We start from the raw sequence: 16,911 nt of genomic DNA on the forward strand, positions 1-16,911 counted from the left end.
AAATAGGGGGAGGTTTTCTGCAGCTTTTTCCTATGCATTGTTTTTATTCCTCTGAAACTCATTTTTTTCCCAGTGCCACAGAGTAAGGATGTTGGCTCAAGTCTTGTGTAGATAAGGATATATGTAAAGTAAATGGAAGTTTACCATAGCTCAAAAAAAAAACCAAAAAAAAAAAAAGGAATATATACAAGGAAATCCTATTCTATAACCAAAAAAAGCAAAGTTGGAGACTGAAGAAGTATTGCAGTAAATCGATCAGATGAAATACCAACAGATAAACTACCACTGTGAATCTGATTCAAATTTGGCTGACAAAAGTTTGCCATTGAATTCAAAGTAATTTGGAGAGACTGGGGAATAGGATACCTCTGCACAAACACAAGAAAAAGAAGTCTTTAAGTAATTAAAAGTAGAAAGGAATAAGTCAATAAATATCTTGGTTAAATTTGTGTGGAGGATTTGAAATAATAACCAAATCAACTGTTTCTTGAGTTAATTAGCCTATACAAAGGATAGAAATGTTGTATTGTTGGTCTGTAGGGGGTAGAAAGGATGACTATAATAATGTGTATATTGGGAAGTAGATGTGCCCTGGTAAGTGTTGCATAGATCTTCTCAATCAAATGGAAAAGCTGTAGGCATGTTAATATTAATACTTATTATTTGTGGATCAGGTGGATCATTTACTTATAGGTAAATGATACCTAACAAAATACTCAGTGCACAGTAATTGTCCAGATGATTTTCTACACTCAAAGTGGGAAAAACAGGCAATAGGAGTCTGTGAGCATATTAGTACACGCTTTTTTAAAGAAAAACCAGGAAAAAACCATGAGGGAGAAGTGTGTTTTAAGAAGGGCTTGAAGGAATAGTAGTATGATAGAATTCATTAAAAAAATCAATAAGGAATCCTGTCTTATTTCACACGTGGAATGTTGAACAATGACTGCAGACACAGGGCATGCTCCAAAGGAGTATTTTGTACTGGTTGGTTTGAGCCAGCTCTGACCCTTGTAATAAACTGAATTAACTCAACTAGCAGAAAGCTAACACCCACCTGGCTACCCCAAGTACATTTTTTGCTGGAATAGAAAGTTGGATTGCCTGCATAAAAGGTCTCTGAAGGGCCTTAGATAGGAGAAGGGAGATGGCGGGCAATGTGCAAGAGCAAGGAGAAGGACTGCAAATCTATTTTTAAGTAAGCATAGTCTTTCATTGTGAAATCACACCTAAAGACAATGCTTTCTCTGAGTTATCTGACAAATGTCTGCTTCAAACATAAACCCCCCCATCTGTTCAAAGGGAAAGTAGCTAATTGCTGGAGTTTCTAATATCCAGTGGGCTGCAGACTTCTCAAGAATTGGAAAGGCAAATTACTTCTGAGCTGTAAAGGTCTCATCACAGGCAACTTGTGAAGAGGCAGCTCCCTTGATGAGCTTAGTTTGAGTTTGAAATCATAAATGGGCACTTGATGATTCTGGTGTTAAAGTGATTCCAAAAAAATCTGCTGGGCATTCAGAACTTGCCGAAGGTAAGCAACAGGATCAGCCAAGAAGGAGCAAGAGAGGAAATGGGAGGAGTGAAGGGGAACATTCCTTTCTGGCACACCAGTGCACTCACAGAACCACACTGTGTGCCTTCTAAGGTGGAAGGCATCTCATGAGCAATCCATGACACCTCCCCTGCAGCATGTGAAACATGTCCCAGTCAGAAGTACTAGAGACCTAACTCTAGAATTTTGCTTTGTACATTTGGCAAAGAACAGATGTCACATGCCACATACCAGATATTGCAAGATCACTCAGCCCTATGTGACATGCTTTAAAATCAGAGCTGAAAACAGGACATCTGAGTGAAGAAGCTGCGTGTAAGGATGCCTAGACTGCCACCACTAAAAATGCCGTTAACTGTGTATGTGCTTTTAACCCAGAATATTTTAATCTTGAGATCAAATTATACGTTGAGTCGGTTCTCAAGAGTTTGCACCACTGAAAGCAGAATCTTCCTCCTCCTCCTCCCTGCTTTGCTCCCCAGATTGTCTTTCTGTCTCCTGCTCATCCGAAAAGTACCAGTGAGGGCAGAAGTAAAGGAACAAAAGTAGTGATGAGGAAAGGGGGCTGTGTCTTTCACAGTGATAAAGTCAGATCTGCTCAAGTTGCAATGTATAACCTCACACACAGCCCTCATGGAAAGAGGATTAAACCAAATTGCACTATTGTGCATATGTCCTGGGCTGTGGCATGTAACATGCTAATGCATGGTATTGTTAACAAGTGTCCAAACCATCAGACTGTATTCCTTGTTTTCTATCATACTGCTTATGGGAAAAGCCCAGACAAATCATGGCCCAGACAGAGATCTGAGTGATTAAGGAGTTTGATAGTGATTTTGGAAGCTAAATCAACTATATGACAGCACTTTATGCGTCAAAGAAAAATGTTATCCAAAAATTCTAGCCTGGACTAGATCCTCTGAGATCAAAGTCTGAAAACTGAGACCAGGACCTATGAACATCAAGTTTACCTCAAGACAATTAGAGTCCAGTACTCTACTGCGCTTGTAATAAATTTTTGACAATAGTATGGGCCATACTGTAAGATGGAGCAAGGAGAATTTACTGGGAATATCCTCATGGAATGTTCGGGGCCTTTTGGCATACCTGCTTTACAAAATTTGAAATCATAATCATTAGAACCAAGTTAATTAACAATAGCCTGATGCAAGCAATTATTTCAATGCTAACAAGATACAAGACTACTTTTTACAAGATAGAAGATATCTTGTAAGATAAAAGATACCTTTATATACAAGATACAAGACCAACTTTCAGCGAACTGTTGGAGGTGATCCTCAGTTTGCTGTGCTGAGTCATACCTGTGTCATGTAGATTGATGTTGTCAAACTGTCTTAAAAACAAGGCTTCTTGATATTGTAGGATTTACTACTGCTACTTTTTTAAAAGTAGAAAGCCAAGAACTACCTAAGTGCTGTATATATTTAAGTATTCTAAGGGACACTTTCATTCCAGTATTACATTTTCACACAGTATGTCAAAGCATTCATTGATTTAAAATGTGATCCTAGTCTGGAAATGTCACTTGTGAACAGCGTTTTCTTTGTGAATCATTTAGTGCAGTACTGTGTTTTCTGGCATGCATTCAAGCGGAAAAAAAAAGTGTAAACAGAACTTTGAAATTAATTTGCCATTTATTATTACTCAGCACAACACACAGCATAAATATTGTATTTATTTTCCATAAACTATGCTTTTTGCATAAAACCCCTAGGATTATGGAGAAGTAATGAGCCAGGCACATGAGAATTGCTTAAGTAAATTCTTAATCTTTGCATTTATCAGCTCATACTTCTTTTTTTCTTATGGTGCACATCTATTTCTTAATGTTTGGAACAGGAACTTTTTTAAAACCCTGCATATGTTCTTATAGTGTTGTTTTAGTATAGCTAATTATATATAAAGATTTGAATGTAATTTCATAAGTAGAAACCTTAAATGAGGATGTGATGAATCTGATGAATGGAGATCAGGCTCCATTTTCACTCAGGCAAGACATTATGCATGTGGGCAGCAGCGTTTATTGGTCAAGTGATCAAGTGTCCTCATAAATATTTGTCCCCTGTTATCTGGATATACTTATGTGCTATCATGCACTCAGAATTACTGCCCAGTTTGCAATCAGAAGTACCTGGGGCTTCAGTGATGTAATCTGGTCTGTGTGTGTCTCCTGTGGAAAGCATTTGGGTCATAGAACAGGCAGGAGACAGTTGTGGCAAGGGGCCTGGAGGAAAGAGTTTTGCAAGAAGCAGCTCTAGGCCAAGTTATTCTTGTGTACTGTTCAGAGTAAGATCACTAGATTTTTTTTTACTTGGTTTGTTCAGAGTGGACAAAACACTGTTTGCTGGAGTTATTAAAGCAAATACAGGCAAAACCTCCTTACATTCATCTAACAGTAGTAGAAGAGTTGCAGTTGCCAAATCTTTTGTCTTTTAAGAGTTAGATTATGATTCCCTTATGCTGAGTAGTGTTTTCCCATTTGAAGTAGTCCTATTAATATCATAGAATCATAGAATGATTAGGTTTGGAAAGGACCTTAAGATCATCCAGTTCCAACCCCCCTGCTATGGGCAGGGACACCTCACTCTAGACCATGTTACCCAAGGCTCTGTCCAACCTGGCCTTGAACACTGCCAGAGATGGAGCATTTACTACTTCTTTGGGCAACTTATTCCAGTGCCTCACCATGTATCGATGTAATAAATATATCAAGGTAATGATAGTCATATAAATATCTACCCAATTAGAGATTAGCATTATCCAAAGTTAGTAAAGAGAATAAATATTTAAAAAAAATCTTACATACTTTCTCAGTAGGTAGTCTTCTGGATATAAGAATTAGGCCCTATTCCTCCAATCTGACTAGTTGCAAAAAAATCAAAATCCTATGCAGAATTCCTGTTAGATCCATCTAAGGAATGAGGAAAAGACAACACAAGAGTTGTTTACTGTTCTTTTTTGAAACACACTTAAGTTTGGGTTGTTTTTTTTTTAAATTGAGAAGAAATCTCCCTAAAAGCTATATCTAAGATTCAGTTTCAGTGTCGTGGTTTAAGCCCAGCTGGTAACTCAGCCCCACACAGTCTCTTGCTCATCCTCCCCCTTTCCCAGGTGGGATGGGGAGGAGAATCAAAAGAATGTAAAACCCACAGGTTGAGATACGAACAGTTTAATAACTAGGATCAAGTAAAGTGTAGAGATAATAGAAAGGATACCAACAATAACAATAATGACAATAAAAGGAACAATAATGATAATAAAAGGAAATAACAAGAGAAGAAATGAAAGCTCAGAAAACACAAGTGATGCACAATACAATTGCTCACCACCTGCTGACTGATACCTAGCCCAACCTGAGCAGCAATCGGTTCTTTCTGGGTAACTCTCCCCATTTTACATATTGGGCATGACATGCTGTGGTATGGAAAAGCCTTTGGCTAGTCTGGGTCAGGTGTCCTGTCTCTGCTCCCTCCCAGCTTTACGTGCCCCTCCTCACTGGCAGTGCATGAGAGGCAGAAAAGTCCTTGATCAGGGTAGGCATTACTTAGCAACAGCTAAAACATCAGTGTGCTATCAGCATTGTTCTCAGACTAAAGCCAAAACACAGCACTGCACCAGCTACTAGGAAGAAAAGTAACTGTTACAGCTGAAACCGGGACAATTTGGAATATGCTATGCTATGTGTAGGAGAAAAAGCCTTTTAATAGACTTTTTTAGAGGATTAAAGGTTGGATTTTGCTGTAATTTACAATGGAATTATGTGAATCATGCATGATTACTAAAATCTGAGAGAAGTTATCCTATGAGGAATAAAAATCTTGTTTCTGTTCTTTCTTCAGCTATTATTGTGTACAGGTTGCCCTGGACCTGGAAGTGCAGCAAAGTCCTAATGAAGTTCATACATGCTGGATTAAATACCATAGCTATGATTCTCGCAATTGTTTCTATGGTAGCCGTGTTTGAATACCACAATGCCAGTAACATTCCTAACATGTACAGTCTGCACAGCTGGATCGGGCTGACTGCTGTTATATTTTATTCTCTCCAGGTCAGAATCTAACTGTATTTATAAACAGGTTGTAAACTTTAAGAATGTATTGAGCAATTCAGGTACAATAGGCCCTCACTAAAACACTGTAACTTCTCGGATACCCATTTCACATTCTGTGATTTGGCAAATTAGTGAATGTGCAAATAGAGGATCTTTGACTACAAAGAAAGAATGTATTTTAAGGCATATTTTGTTTATTTGCTGGGATAACGTCAGTTTATCTCCTATTCAGTTATACAACAGCATGTTTCTAAGCTCTATAAACTGCTGAAGTTAAAGCAAATTATTTGGTTTGTTGGCAGCATATTTAAATACAGTCAGGGATTTTACTAAGGAAGTCTCAAATGAAGCAACTGGTTTTCCTTTTTTATAGCTATCATGATTTTAAGTAGTCACTTCTTGGCCTCAAGACCTTTGTTTATCACCAGAACAATGCAGCAGTGCAGATTGAAAGGATCTAACATCTGAATGAGCTACTACTGGCTAACCAGTTTTCCTGAATCAGCAAAACTTTGATAAATGCTCTTGTGCATGCTTTTAACTGCTCCTATTGGCAGAGAATTAGAGTTGTTATAATCTAAAATGAGCTCGTATGGTTTGCATTTGGCATAGAACAGGAGCAGGCATGCCCTGACGTTTAGTGTACACATACAGATGTGATGTTTCTGCATATATGTTCTGAATTCCCTATATTGTGTTATTACACTATGGAAATTTATTTTGTTCCTTCAAATTGTGACTCTTAATATTTTTACCAAAACACCAGAAAGAAAAAAAATAAGACTTTATTAACTGGTGATCAAGCACAGAAAATCCCCACCTGAGGAATTTGGTTTCTGGACTTTTATCCTTTACTGCTCAGGCTAGCAGGTACAGGAAATAGTGTTGAAATAGTGCTTTTAACACTTTTAAAAAAAAGAAAGCATATTGCAGCGTTGTCAAGTATATTCTTTATAGTTGAAAAAAATAAGAATGAACATGAATGAATAAGAAGGAACAATGTTAAGGTTTTCCTTGTTCTAGTTAGTGATGCAGTTATTTCAGGGAAATCTGTGCTGCCACTATACTGGGTATCATCATTTTTTCTAATGGTTAAGAAAAGAACTGTGAATAAGAACTTAATTCTGATTTCCATTCTGCTACTATAAACATGATCTGTGGCACTTAATGCCTTGCCTGTCTCATCAACAGAACTGTGGTGTTACTTCATCTAAACTGGGATGTAAGTCTCCAATCAGAGACTGCTGTTAAGTGATTGAGCGCTATTGTTAAAATATAGTCGTGAAGTCTGTTAATAGAGAAGAGCCATGTCATTTGCCAGAAATGGCATATCGATCTCAAAACTGAAAAATTATTGAGGGGGGATGCTCACATAATCCTATACCTACAGGAACAATAGTGCAAATGTACTGTATTTAAGCCAAATGTGTGTTAATACAGTATAAGATAAGGACATAAATTTAAGAACAGGACAGAAACATAAACTGGAGATTGGCTCTTGGGAAGCAATGTCTTTGGAAAGTACTCAAAGATGACATGAAGCTCAAAATGAATTCTCATGATGCTGTGAAAACAAAAAGTAAATTCTAGTAAGAGATCATCTTAACCTTCATACATGGCATTAATGAGACTAATACGAAATCCTGTGGAATACATGTTTTTAAAATGTAAAAGAAAAAAAAAGCAAAGAAAAACTGAAAAAGTAAATTGAGAGCTGGAAAAACTGTCTTCCAGTGAAAGACTTAAAAAGCTTCAACTGTTTAGCAGATCTAAACGAGATTAAGAGAGGACCTGATTATGGTGTATTAAAAAGCTTCCCAGGGAGAAAATACCAGGCTCTTTAATCTAGCATGGGAAGAAAAAACAAGGAGTAAGACTGGAAGTAAGATGAAATACAAATTCATGCACTATTTCTAATTTAGCAACAGCAGTGTGTAATGGTACAACAAACTGAAGAAGGGATGCAGCCTCAGTATGAACGGGCAAGCCCGTGACTCAACCATGTGACATGATGGGTTATCTTCTGTCACAAAACTAGTGCTAATGGGAGGACTCATCCCCTGAATAACTTCACGCCACCCACACACTGAAAATTTGTGTTTCCAGTACTTACTTTGGTTGCAGTTTTTGCATTACCAGTAAGTCTGGACACTCATGTTAGGTGTGATTATTTATAAAATATTTTATGTCTGCTTCCCAGGTGCTAATCCAGAATTTTTGCTTTGGTTTTGAACAGAAACATTCAGAAATAAAAATGCCAATTCTTTTCAAATTTGCACCTGACAACGTCTCAAAATGGAATCTTTATGATGATTTTTATTCTGCTTGAGAAGTTCACCATGTTTACCACATAGGTTTAACTATGAATCTGTTTTGTGTTTAGCTTTTTTTTGGTTTCGCTGTCTTTCTGCTCCCTTTTGCTCCAGCTTCTCTCCGAGCAGCAGTCATGCCGATACATGTTTATTCGGGTCTTACCATCTTTGCAACCGTGATTGCAACAGCTCTCATGGGAATCACAGAAAAGCTTATATTTTCCTTGTAAGTATTTTTTTTTTCCATTTGTTTATTAACGTTATTCACTGCAAACTCTACTTCCATTTGCACACAATAATAACCATCGAGTATTGCAACATTGTTTTCTTTTGCTTTGTTTTGTTTTAAAAAGACCTCCTACCTAGCAGGAAACTGGTATTTCTAGACCAGGATTGTCTGTAAAACAACTGACCTTTTTTTTTTTTTCATCTTCCAAAGGCGCAGTAATCCTGCATACAGTGAATCCCCACCAGAGGCAACTTTTGTCAATTGTCTTGGTCTTTTGCTTGTCATATTTGGTATATTTATTTTGTGGATGGCAAGCAGGCCCTATTGGAAGCGCCCCCCAGAAGAGAATGCTAAAGCTCTGCTGCCCACTGGAGGGTCTCCCGAAGGCACAGAAGCAGAATCTGCGATGACAGACAGTGGCAATGCAGATAAATCTGATCTGAGGATCAGTAGTGAAGCAGCCAGAAAACAAAACCTCAAACTTGATGAAGCAGGCCAACGATCAACTATGTAAAGACAGTACACAGAATAACAGTACTGTTATACTGCCAACCTGCCCCTCCCTCAACCTGTTCCTTATGATTTAGTTATATTGATATATAAATAAGTTGTGGTTTTATTTTCTGTACGGCTTGCTCAAAGATAGTCAAGTTTTCTGCATATGATTTAAATTCCAGTAAGTCCCAAACATATTATATTGGCTCATGCTCAGTCCTCATTTAAAAAATGAGAGTGTGAATGACATAACGGGAGAATCACATAATTGGAAAATGTTTTCCATATCACTTCTTAATTTAATGCTTATACCTGTTATAGTCATGACAAGTTAACAAGAGTGAGACTAGATTTTGCTCTGAGTGATTTTGCAGGTTATGAATCAGAGTCATGAAGTATATCTGGCAGCAGAATCTAGTTGGTCACACATAATTTTTCTGGTAATCTTCATGTTTTGAAAGTCCTGATTTCTCAAGTTGATTAACCCCCTTCACCAACGTCTAAGATTGAGGTAATTCATCACTTAGCAGAGTGGCACCATAAAAATATTTTTTCTTATTTGGAAAGATATAGATACACACTTAGAAAAATATGCATCACTTAAACCAAGTCTTCCTTTTATCCCAGAAAGCAGCATTTTCGTATCTTTATTTGATTGCACAGTTCTATTGATTTATGGCACTAGACTAGAAATTAGGAGCAGAGAAGAAAGCAGAGAAAACTGCTAGCAGTCTCCTACAGAAGAAAGGATCTTGAAGTGAGAAATGCTTCCTCCAAAAACAGCTGAGCTTTACTGATTTGATTAAAATGCTACCTGTTAACTGAAAGCCAATTTCATATCTTCACACTGGTGTCAAAATCATCACTGTCATGGGCATGAAGACATTTTTTAGTTTATAAGCAAACTATATAAACTCTATGACTTTTTAATTTGAAATTAAATTGTTAAATAGTGCAGTTTGAGCCTTTACTGGCACTTTACTTTTATAGCTCTTCCTCGTAATCGGAGTATTAATGTATTACGTTCATTCATTATTTTCACAGATATAAACAATATTTGTATTTTTTACTACTACGAAAGAATAATTATAAGTAGATTATTTTGATTTCACATGCCCAAAAGGATGATCCTTTCTATTATAATCTCTTGTAAAAGCTGCAGAGCCCACTGCAAGTCCAAATTTACCACTGTTTGTGTTGCAATATAGGCAGTTTCAGACAGCATGTAATTTCCTACTTTTTTAAACTACAAAAATTTTTATCTACTTCATCTTTTTAAAATGTTTAAACACATTCAACTTTAGGAAATATGTTATTTTCGTAGTTCAGTATTGTATTAGTACAATTTTGGTCATGAGTTCCTTTGGATCTTCACTTACAAGAAACATCTGTTATTTGATTTGTAATAACATTTAATCATTTGGTGAATGCAGCATAGAAAGTTAGCATACTGAATTATTTGAAAAACTTTTCTGCAGTACCATTTGGTAGTCAAGGACTACATCCCAGAGTTGTGTTTTCACTTACATATGTTTGTGCATGGCTGGGACCCACCTAGCATTGGTGAACTGTTTCATTTAAGAAAATGTCTGCTTTTAGATGCCTTAGTGTAAAATTCAGGTATGACAGGAGGAATAGTAAACTATTGTGTGAGCACTTCTCCAGTCCCCCACCATCAGCAATGGATCAGACAGCTTTTTCCCTGTTTTTCAAGTTCCACACAATTACCTGTCTTCCCTAAAATTGTTCTGTGCAGCTTCAGCATTGTTGTGGTTTAGACCCACCTGGTAACTCAGCACCATGCAGCCGTTCGCTCACTTCCCTGACTCCCCCTGCTCCCGGTGGGATGGGGAGGAAACTCAAAAGAATGTAAACCCCACGGGTTGAGATAAGAACAGTCCAATAACTACAGTATAATACAAAACCACTACTACTACCACCAATAATAATAAGGGAAATAACAAGGGGAGAGAATATAAAACCAAAGGGGAAAAGGGAAAAAACCAACACAAGTGATGCACAATACAATTGCTCACTACCTGCTGACCAATACTCAGCCCAACCCAAGCAGTGATCTGATCCTTCCAGGTAACTACCCCCAGTTTACATACTGGGCAAGATGTGCTGTGGTATGGAATACCCCTTTGGCCAGTTTGGGTCAGGTGTCCTGTCTCTGCTGCCTCCCAGCTTCTTGTGCCCCTCCTCACGGGCAGAGCATGAGACTGAAAAGTCCTTGATCAGGGTAAGCATTACGTAGCAACAACTAAAACGTAGGTGTGTTATCAGCACTGTTCTTGGACTAAAGCCAAAACACAGCACTGCACCAGCTACTAGAAAGGAAAAAAAAACCCCTTACAGGTGAAATCAGGACAAACATAAAATCCAAATAGTACTGATAGCAGGTTTCTCAGAGAAAAACAAGAACACTTGTTTTACATTATATTAGTGCTCAACTGACATGACCTGATCATGTTATGCATCCTATTACAAATTTATGTATTGAACATTAAGTAGGAAGAGGGATTCGCAGTAGTTTCTGGAGAACACTAAACTGCACTGTCTTCTGATCTCATTATATTTTGCTCAACAAGCCTGCTTTTTGATTAAATCATTAAGCATCTTACAGCTGGTGGATGAATGTTTAGTCTTTGTGAGATGCTCTGTTAATACTTCTGAAGTATATCAGATTAAATGAATAAATGAACTCAGCTGTTCTAGTAATTTACTATGCTAGCTTTCTCTACACACACAGGCAACAGCATTCTAAGTTGGTATGTACTGGCCTGTTACTGTGTCTCGTCCACCTGTGAAAATGAGCTCTTTCAATCCTTGCCTGGTACCCAGTGTGTAGAAGGTAGTCACTTACCTATGAATTGTTCTGGAAGAAAATGTCTAGTATATTGGGAAAAAAAATTACAAAATCTGTGATTCCTTTTTTTATGGCACTAACTTGGATGTATTGAAATCAACAGCTTCTAGGTGAATGGTTCTGTATGCTGTTAAAGTTAAGCTATAGCAACCAGTATGTCTTGTGTTCTACGTTTTATTCCATGTTCTGTTTAAGGTAATGATACTTGAAAAAGAACAGTGGCATTTCTTTATCCACCTATTCTGATGATACAAAACTAACTGAAAATCAAAGCTTGGCAACCTTTTGAGGATACTCTGCCAGAGTATAGTTTTGGTTTTCAACTGTGAGGTTAAATATGATAGTAGAAACTCAGTGGGATCTGGAAGATCCCATTCTGTGAAGTTATCATCATCAGTGGTATCTCCTGTCTATGAGCTGTGGGATTCTAGTTGCTTTGGTCTTTGGAAGGTCCCTATGAGATGCAGTAGCTGGGAGCTCCTAAACCTTGCTCAACTTTGGAGTGTACAATTTAAAACAGACTCAACGTGCTATAGATTTTTGGCTTGTGTTCTGAACTGATTAAAAATGTCTTTAAGTATCCTTGCAACATATGAGGTTAGTTCAGGTCCTAAGTAAAAAATACATAGGACTTTGGAGACCAATTTTCATTGGGGGAAAAAAACATATTGCCAAGCTGCTTCTCAGAGTGGCCTTCCATTGACTTTCCTTTCATGCAACTTTTCTTACATGTATTATGGGTAATAGTAGCCACACAGGAAATAAAAAAGTATATTTTCAAAGATACACATGGAAGGTATAACTCTAGCTTTTTTATCAGGATTTTTCTGCATGTTTGGAAATCTTCTACGTTGGTGTATTTACAGGGATATGATTGTAGAGCTCACATTCCAAGTGTGGATTCCTATAAAAACATATGAAGTTACAAAACCTAACATTAAAAGTGCTATCTTTTTAAGATGCCTGAAAAACAAAATTACATGTAATTACCTGCTGTCATGCAGTTCTGCGCACAGCAGCAGAACAGTGTTTTATCCAACATTAATGAAACTGAAAAGTGATGGTACAAGTTAGATTTTAAAGTTGAATGTACAGTAATTACTGTATGCTTCTTACTTCATGTAACCAAGAAATTGCATATGATATTGAAAATATGATATTGTAAATATGGATTACTTATTTACATGGATATTTTATTGAAAGACTGAAAGATATTGCCAAATTTTTCTATTTCAGAAGACTCTTTCTTTTGCTTCTATTTCAAAAAAATTCGCTCCTCTGTTTCAAACTGTTCACAAGAATCCAAAGAATTATTTCATTGTTTTGTTACTTGCAGTACTTACTTGTATATGAAAGCAAATGTTTAATTACAATGTCTATTTTCCTTATTCTTTTTGTATGTTAATAAAAATGATTTTTCAAGCTTATGATACCACTGAGTTCATATTTATATTACGGTGCTAAAATACAACTTTCTGAATTTGGCAGAAGATCAAATTATTCTTATGGTTACTTTTTGAAAACAGGAGGATAGTTGTACAAAATTTCTTAAACATTTCTTAATAGCAAGTATTCCTGATGATCTTCCTGATGAAATTTATGTACTCTGTAGTGTTAGAAGGATAATCGGTATATAACAGAAAGTGAAGGAATTCACTGTAGAAAGAAAGAATCTGTATTTCACCTTCTGATCATAACAGAAATTCCTCAGAGCAGCTGTTAGAGGAGAAAAAACCCATAAACTATCCTCAGTCATGAGATTGCCATAGCAAATAAGGGAAGATAATAAATTCTGATGTATGACATAATGCACTGTAAGATCCAGATACCCTCTGATATGTAACAGCCAAACTGAACACAGAACAAAGGTTTGACCCCATGGAATCTTCTAACCCAGATATAACATCTGCACATCAAGTTACTCATCAATAGGTTATTGATAAGTAATATCATAAAATGCTATAAATGGCAAAACCATCTGTATGAACATATCTGTAACAAGTAAGAATTAAGGTATGTTCTTCAGCTTAGTAAGATTAATTACACTTCTAAAATGCAAAGTATAAGCTGATTATTCCTGAATATCATACAGCTGTTGGATAAAACTTTCCAACATTGTCATTACTGTGGAAGAGTAAAATATACCGTTACAATCATGAGTGCAGCAGAAAACTTGCTGTATTCAAACCTGACAATTTCCTGATGCTGATAATTTCTCTTAATTGTCTCCTATAGGCTGGATTTTGGGGAGGAAGGTCTGGCAAAATAGCCCACATTTTTTCAATACGTTTATTATTACAAAATTCAATAAAATCTCAATTGCATCAACACTTGAAAGAGTGGACTCAAAATTTTGGCAGGAGGACTGCATTTGTGTGGATAAGAGATTTTTGTAGGAAGTTGATGGAACCCTTGTAGCTTATGTGCAGATTTTTGCATTGTGTTATGATATGAGCAATACTTTTGATCTCTGTAAGACTAGTGGGCAGTAATGAAGGTTAAGTTACTATACAGGAAGAGATGGAAGTCCAGGTCAACAAAATGGATGACAGCCATTCAAGTGATAGGGCTAACAGAAGACAGGAGGAGAAGTTGAGAAAATCCAGTTACTCCTGTACACATATCAGAACTCTAAAAAATGACATGGCCACAGCTAACTCTAATAGAATAAGTAGAAAAACTGGTATAAATTTCAATGAGCTCACTCATGTTTGCCAAATACGGTCATCACTGACTACTGACCAAAATATGTTAGCTTGGGGCTTGAGTCTATGGCCATGTATACTGACTACTTGTGTCTCATTCCACCTTTCGCCTATCACCAAGTCAAGCAATAGCTATCAGATTGAAGTTGTGAAAATGTGATCAATTTTTATTTAAATTTTCACTAGCATAAAGTTCCAACAAAAAAATTTCCATCCAGTGGTACTCCAAATCTGCAGGGTATTATTAAATAGTGTCATTAATAAGATTTTCAAGTATTTTTGTAGCAGGAAATCCTTCTCGTATGTGTATACAAGCAGTAATCCACTAGGTGGCAAGCACTACCAAAGCGCCTTTGGCTGATGCTACTCTATCATTGCTTTAGATGATAAAACACAATGAGACATCTGCCTTAAAATAAAATTTAAAAGTTAGTAAATATAAAACAAAGTCATGTCAGAATTTATATATTTTGTTTTCTATTATTTTAAAAGTCCCATAAATAATTCTTTATTGTGCTCTACCTCAGATGTTAAACTCCTGTTTGTAACTTCTGTGTGAGTACAGGTTGGATAAAAGATACAAGGAGAACATAAGAGCATGAAAGTTTAGGGAAAAGCTCATATAGAAGATATGAAAGTAGTGAAAATTCGAAAGAAACAAGAACTTCCAGTACTTTGGCCATTTGATCTTGCAGTCTCACATAAAATTTGACCTTGAAAAAGTGAATATTATTGCCAACTTCAAATAACCAAAAAGTTCTGCCCTCTGACACATGCTAGCAGCTTCTGTTCCGAATTTACCCTATTTGTGGATCTTGACTTTGTAAGCATGTTTTCTGATATATTCCATTGAACATATGAGTTTCAGTACTACTGAAAGTTACTTTGTACATGGCATGCTAGCAGTATTTCCTGATCTGACTTGCTTACGTGCCCCTTCAGGTTATATTGGAAGATATTTTGTTATACATGGATTTGGATGAACTGTTCTTTGCTATCAAGCAGTGGGACCCTGATGGCACTGCAAAAGCTTTGGAAGAATTTGCATATTCATGCGACTATAACTGTATAACCACAAGCAGTTATTTGCCTCTGAGTGTTTGCATATAGACCTAAGCACTGCTATCCTATCCTCAAATAAATGAAAGTTCACAAGTGATACAGTGAGTCAGTCATTCCCACACCAACAGGAGTTCAAATCCCCCACAGTAGCATTACTCCAATTCGGAAAAAAGTTATCTTTGAGTAAGAGTTGCTTCCAGAGTTTTTAGTGGACTTCAGAGACAGTAGAGTTCTATGTTATTCCAGTCTCTGACTGTGTCTATAATCTCTCTGTGCCTGCACTCTGTCTGTGCCTGCTTTTTCTATAAAATCAAATATTCTGTCAGCGAATTGCATGTAGTGCTTATTTTATTTTCTTCCTATGTAAGCCCATGCCAGTCATCAGGGAATCTTGCATACTCTGAGCCTCCTTGTAATTTTCAATTGTTACTCAGGTACTAACACAGAAATGAATATAGGAACCTCTACCATTGAATCTACACATGGTGTGAGCTCTTCTCAGCAATGCCCAGGTCTCTTTCCTAAATTAAGATTTGCTTACAATCCTGTGTGAGTTTGGACATTTCTCACATTTTCCATTTTGCACCTACTAACCTTAAGGTTTCCAAGCCACTGAGTTACACTGCTCCACTCACTAAATAACATTTTCTTCTTATTCCAAGTTCCCTTCTCCAGTTCTTCTAAGGACATTTTATTCCTAACTTGGTATTCCCTGAACTCCTGCTCTAGCAAACAAAATCTTTATATCTCTGAGTACCTTTTATCTGTTTTATAACTCAGGTAATCATTACCTCATTTTGGGAAGGGCAAGTCAGTTTAGTATGAGTAAGACAGTTGCTCCTAATGCCTAAAAGGACTAATTCACCCTGAAGTAAGCTCTTGTGGGATGTAATAACTGCATACAAAGACATTCTGTACATTAGTCCAGTATGTACAAATTCAGATTATATTACAAACCACACTTTTAGTTTTATTATGTTAACATGTTTATATGATACTTATTTATATTAGACTTAGTTTTCCTTTGCCTATTTCTAAATATTTAAAATAGTCCTGACTCCCAATAAAATTACTAGTAATATTTTTGAATATATAGGACTGTAATAATAAAGAATACCGTGGGATTTTGATCTAATATATTACATTTCCAATTAAAAATATTTTTGTGGCTTTAGAGTCAGTCTGTATGTAAAATATATAAAATCCATCCCACCAGCTACATCCAACAATTTTTGGTTACTTTAAATCTATCATTTGAGGTCTGGCTCATTTTGAGAGGAGACAGCTTGCGCAGCCTCTGTGCAAAACCATAGGAAAAGCAGAAACTTCAGTTTCTTCATAGATTTGTTTATTCAGAAAGAAGCTTTGAAATAAAAGGCTTTGAAAGGCTGGCAAGCTTGCTGAACAAAAATTGTTATTTTTTGAAGGCATATTATCTTAAAAATTACAAGAAAACCTTAGTGTTTTAATGAGTAGATCTCTTCAGTTTTGAGAGAAAATAAATGAAAGAGTTTGAGAGGTTTTTGGAAGGTTTGTTTTGGGGGTTTTGTTGGGGTTTTCTTTCCCTCCTGGGGCTGCCTGTTGCTCTTATGTGGAAGTTTCCTGCTGTTTTGAC

At 36.6% G+C, this 16,911-nt stretch overlaps 1 protein-coding gene across 1 annotated transcript; it reads left to right on the top strand.

The window, feature by feature from the left end:
• Positions 1-5,412: 5,412 nt before the first annotated feature.
• On the top strand, positions 5,413-8,679 carry LOC104402346 (cytochrome b reductase 1; the record flags this gene model as incomplete). The annotated part of the gene is made up of 3 exons (XM_010010212.1): positions 5,413-5,621; positions 8,008-8,162; positions 8,376-8,679. Coding segments are annotated over 3 exons (668 nt in total), but the record flags the coding sequence as incomplete, so codon positions are not given.
• Positions 8,680-16,911: the final 8,232 nt, after the last annotated feature.

Source organism: Nestor notabilis, unplaced genomic scaffold, assembly GCF_000696875.1.
Source record: "Nestor notabilis isolate BGI_N333 unplaced genomic scaffold, ASM69687v1 scaffold892, whole genome shotgun sequence".
Taxonomy (NCBI): Eukaryota; Metazoa; Chordata; class Aves; order Psittaciformes; family Psittacidae; genus Nestor; species Nestor notabilis.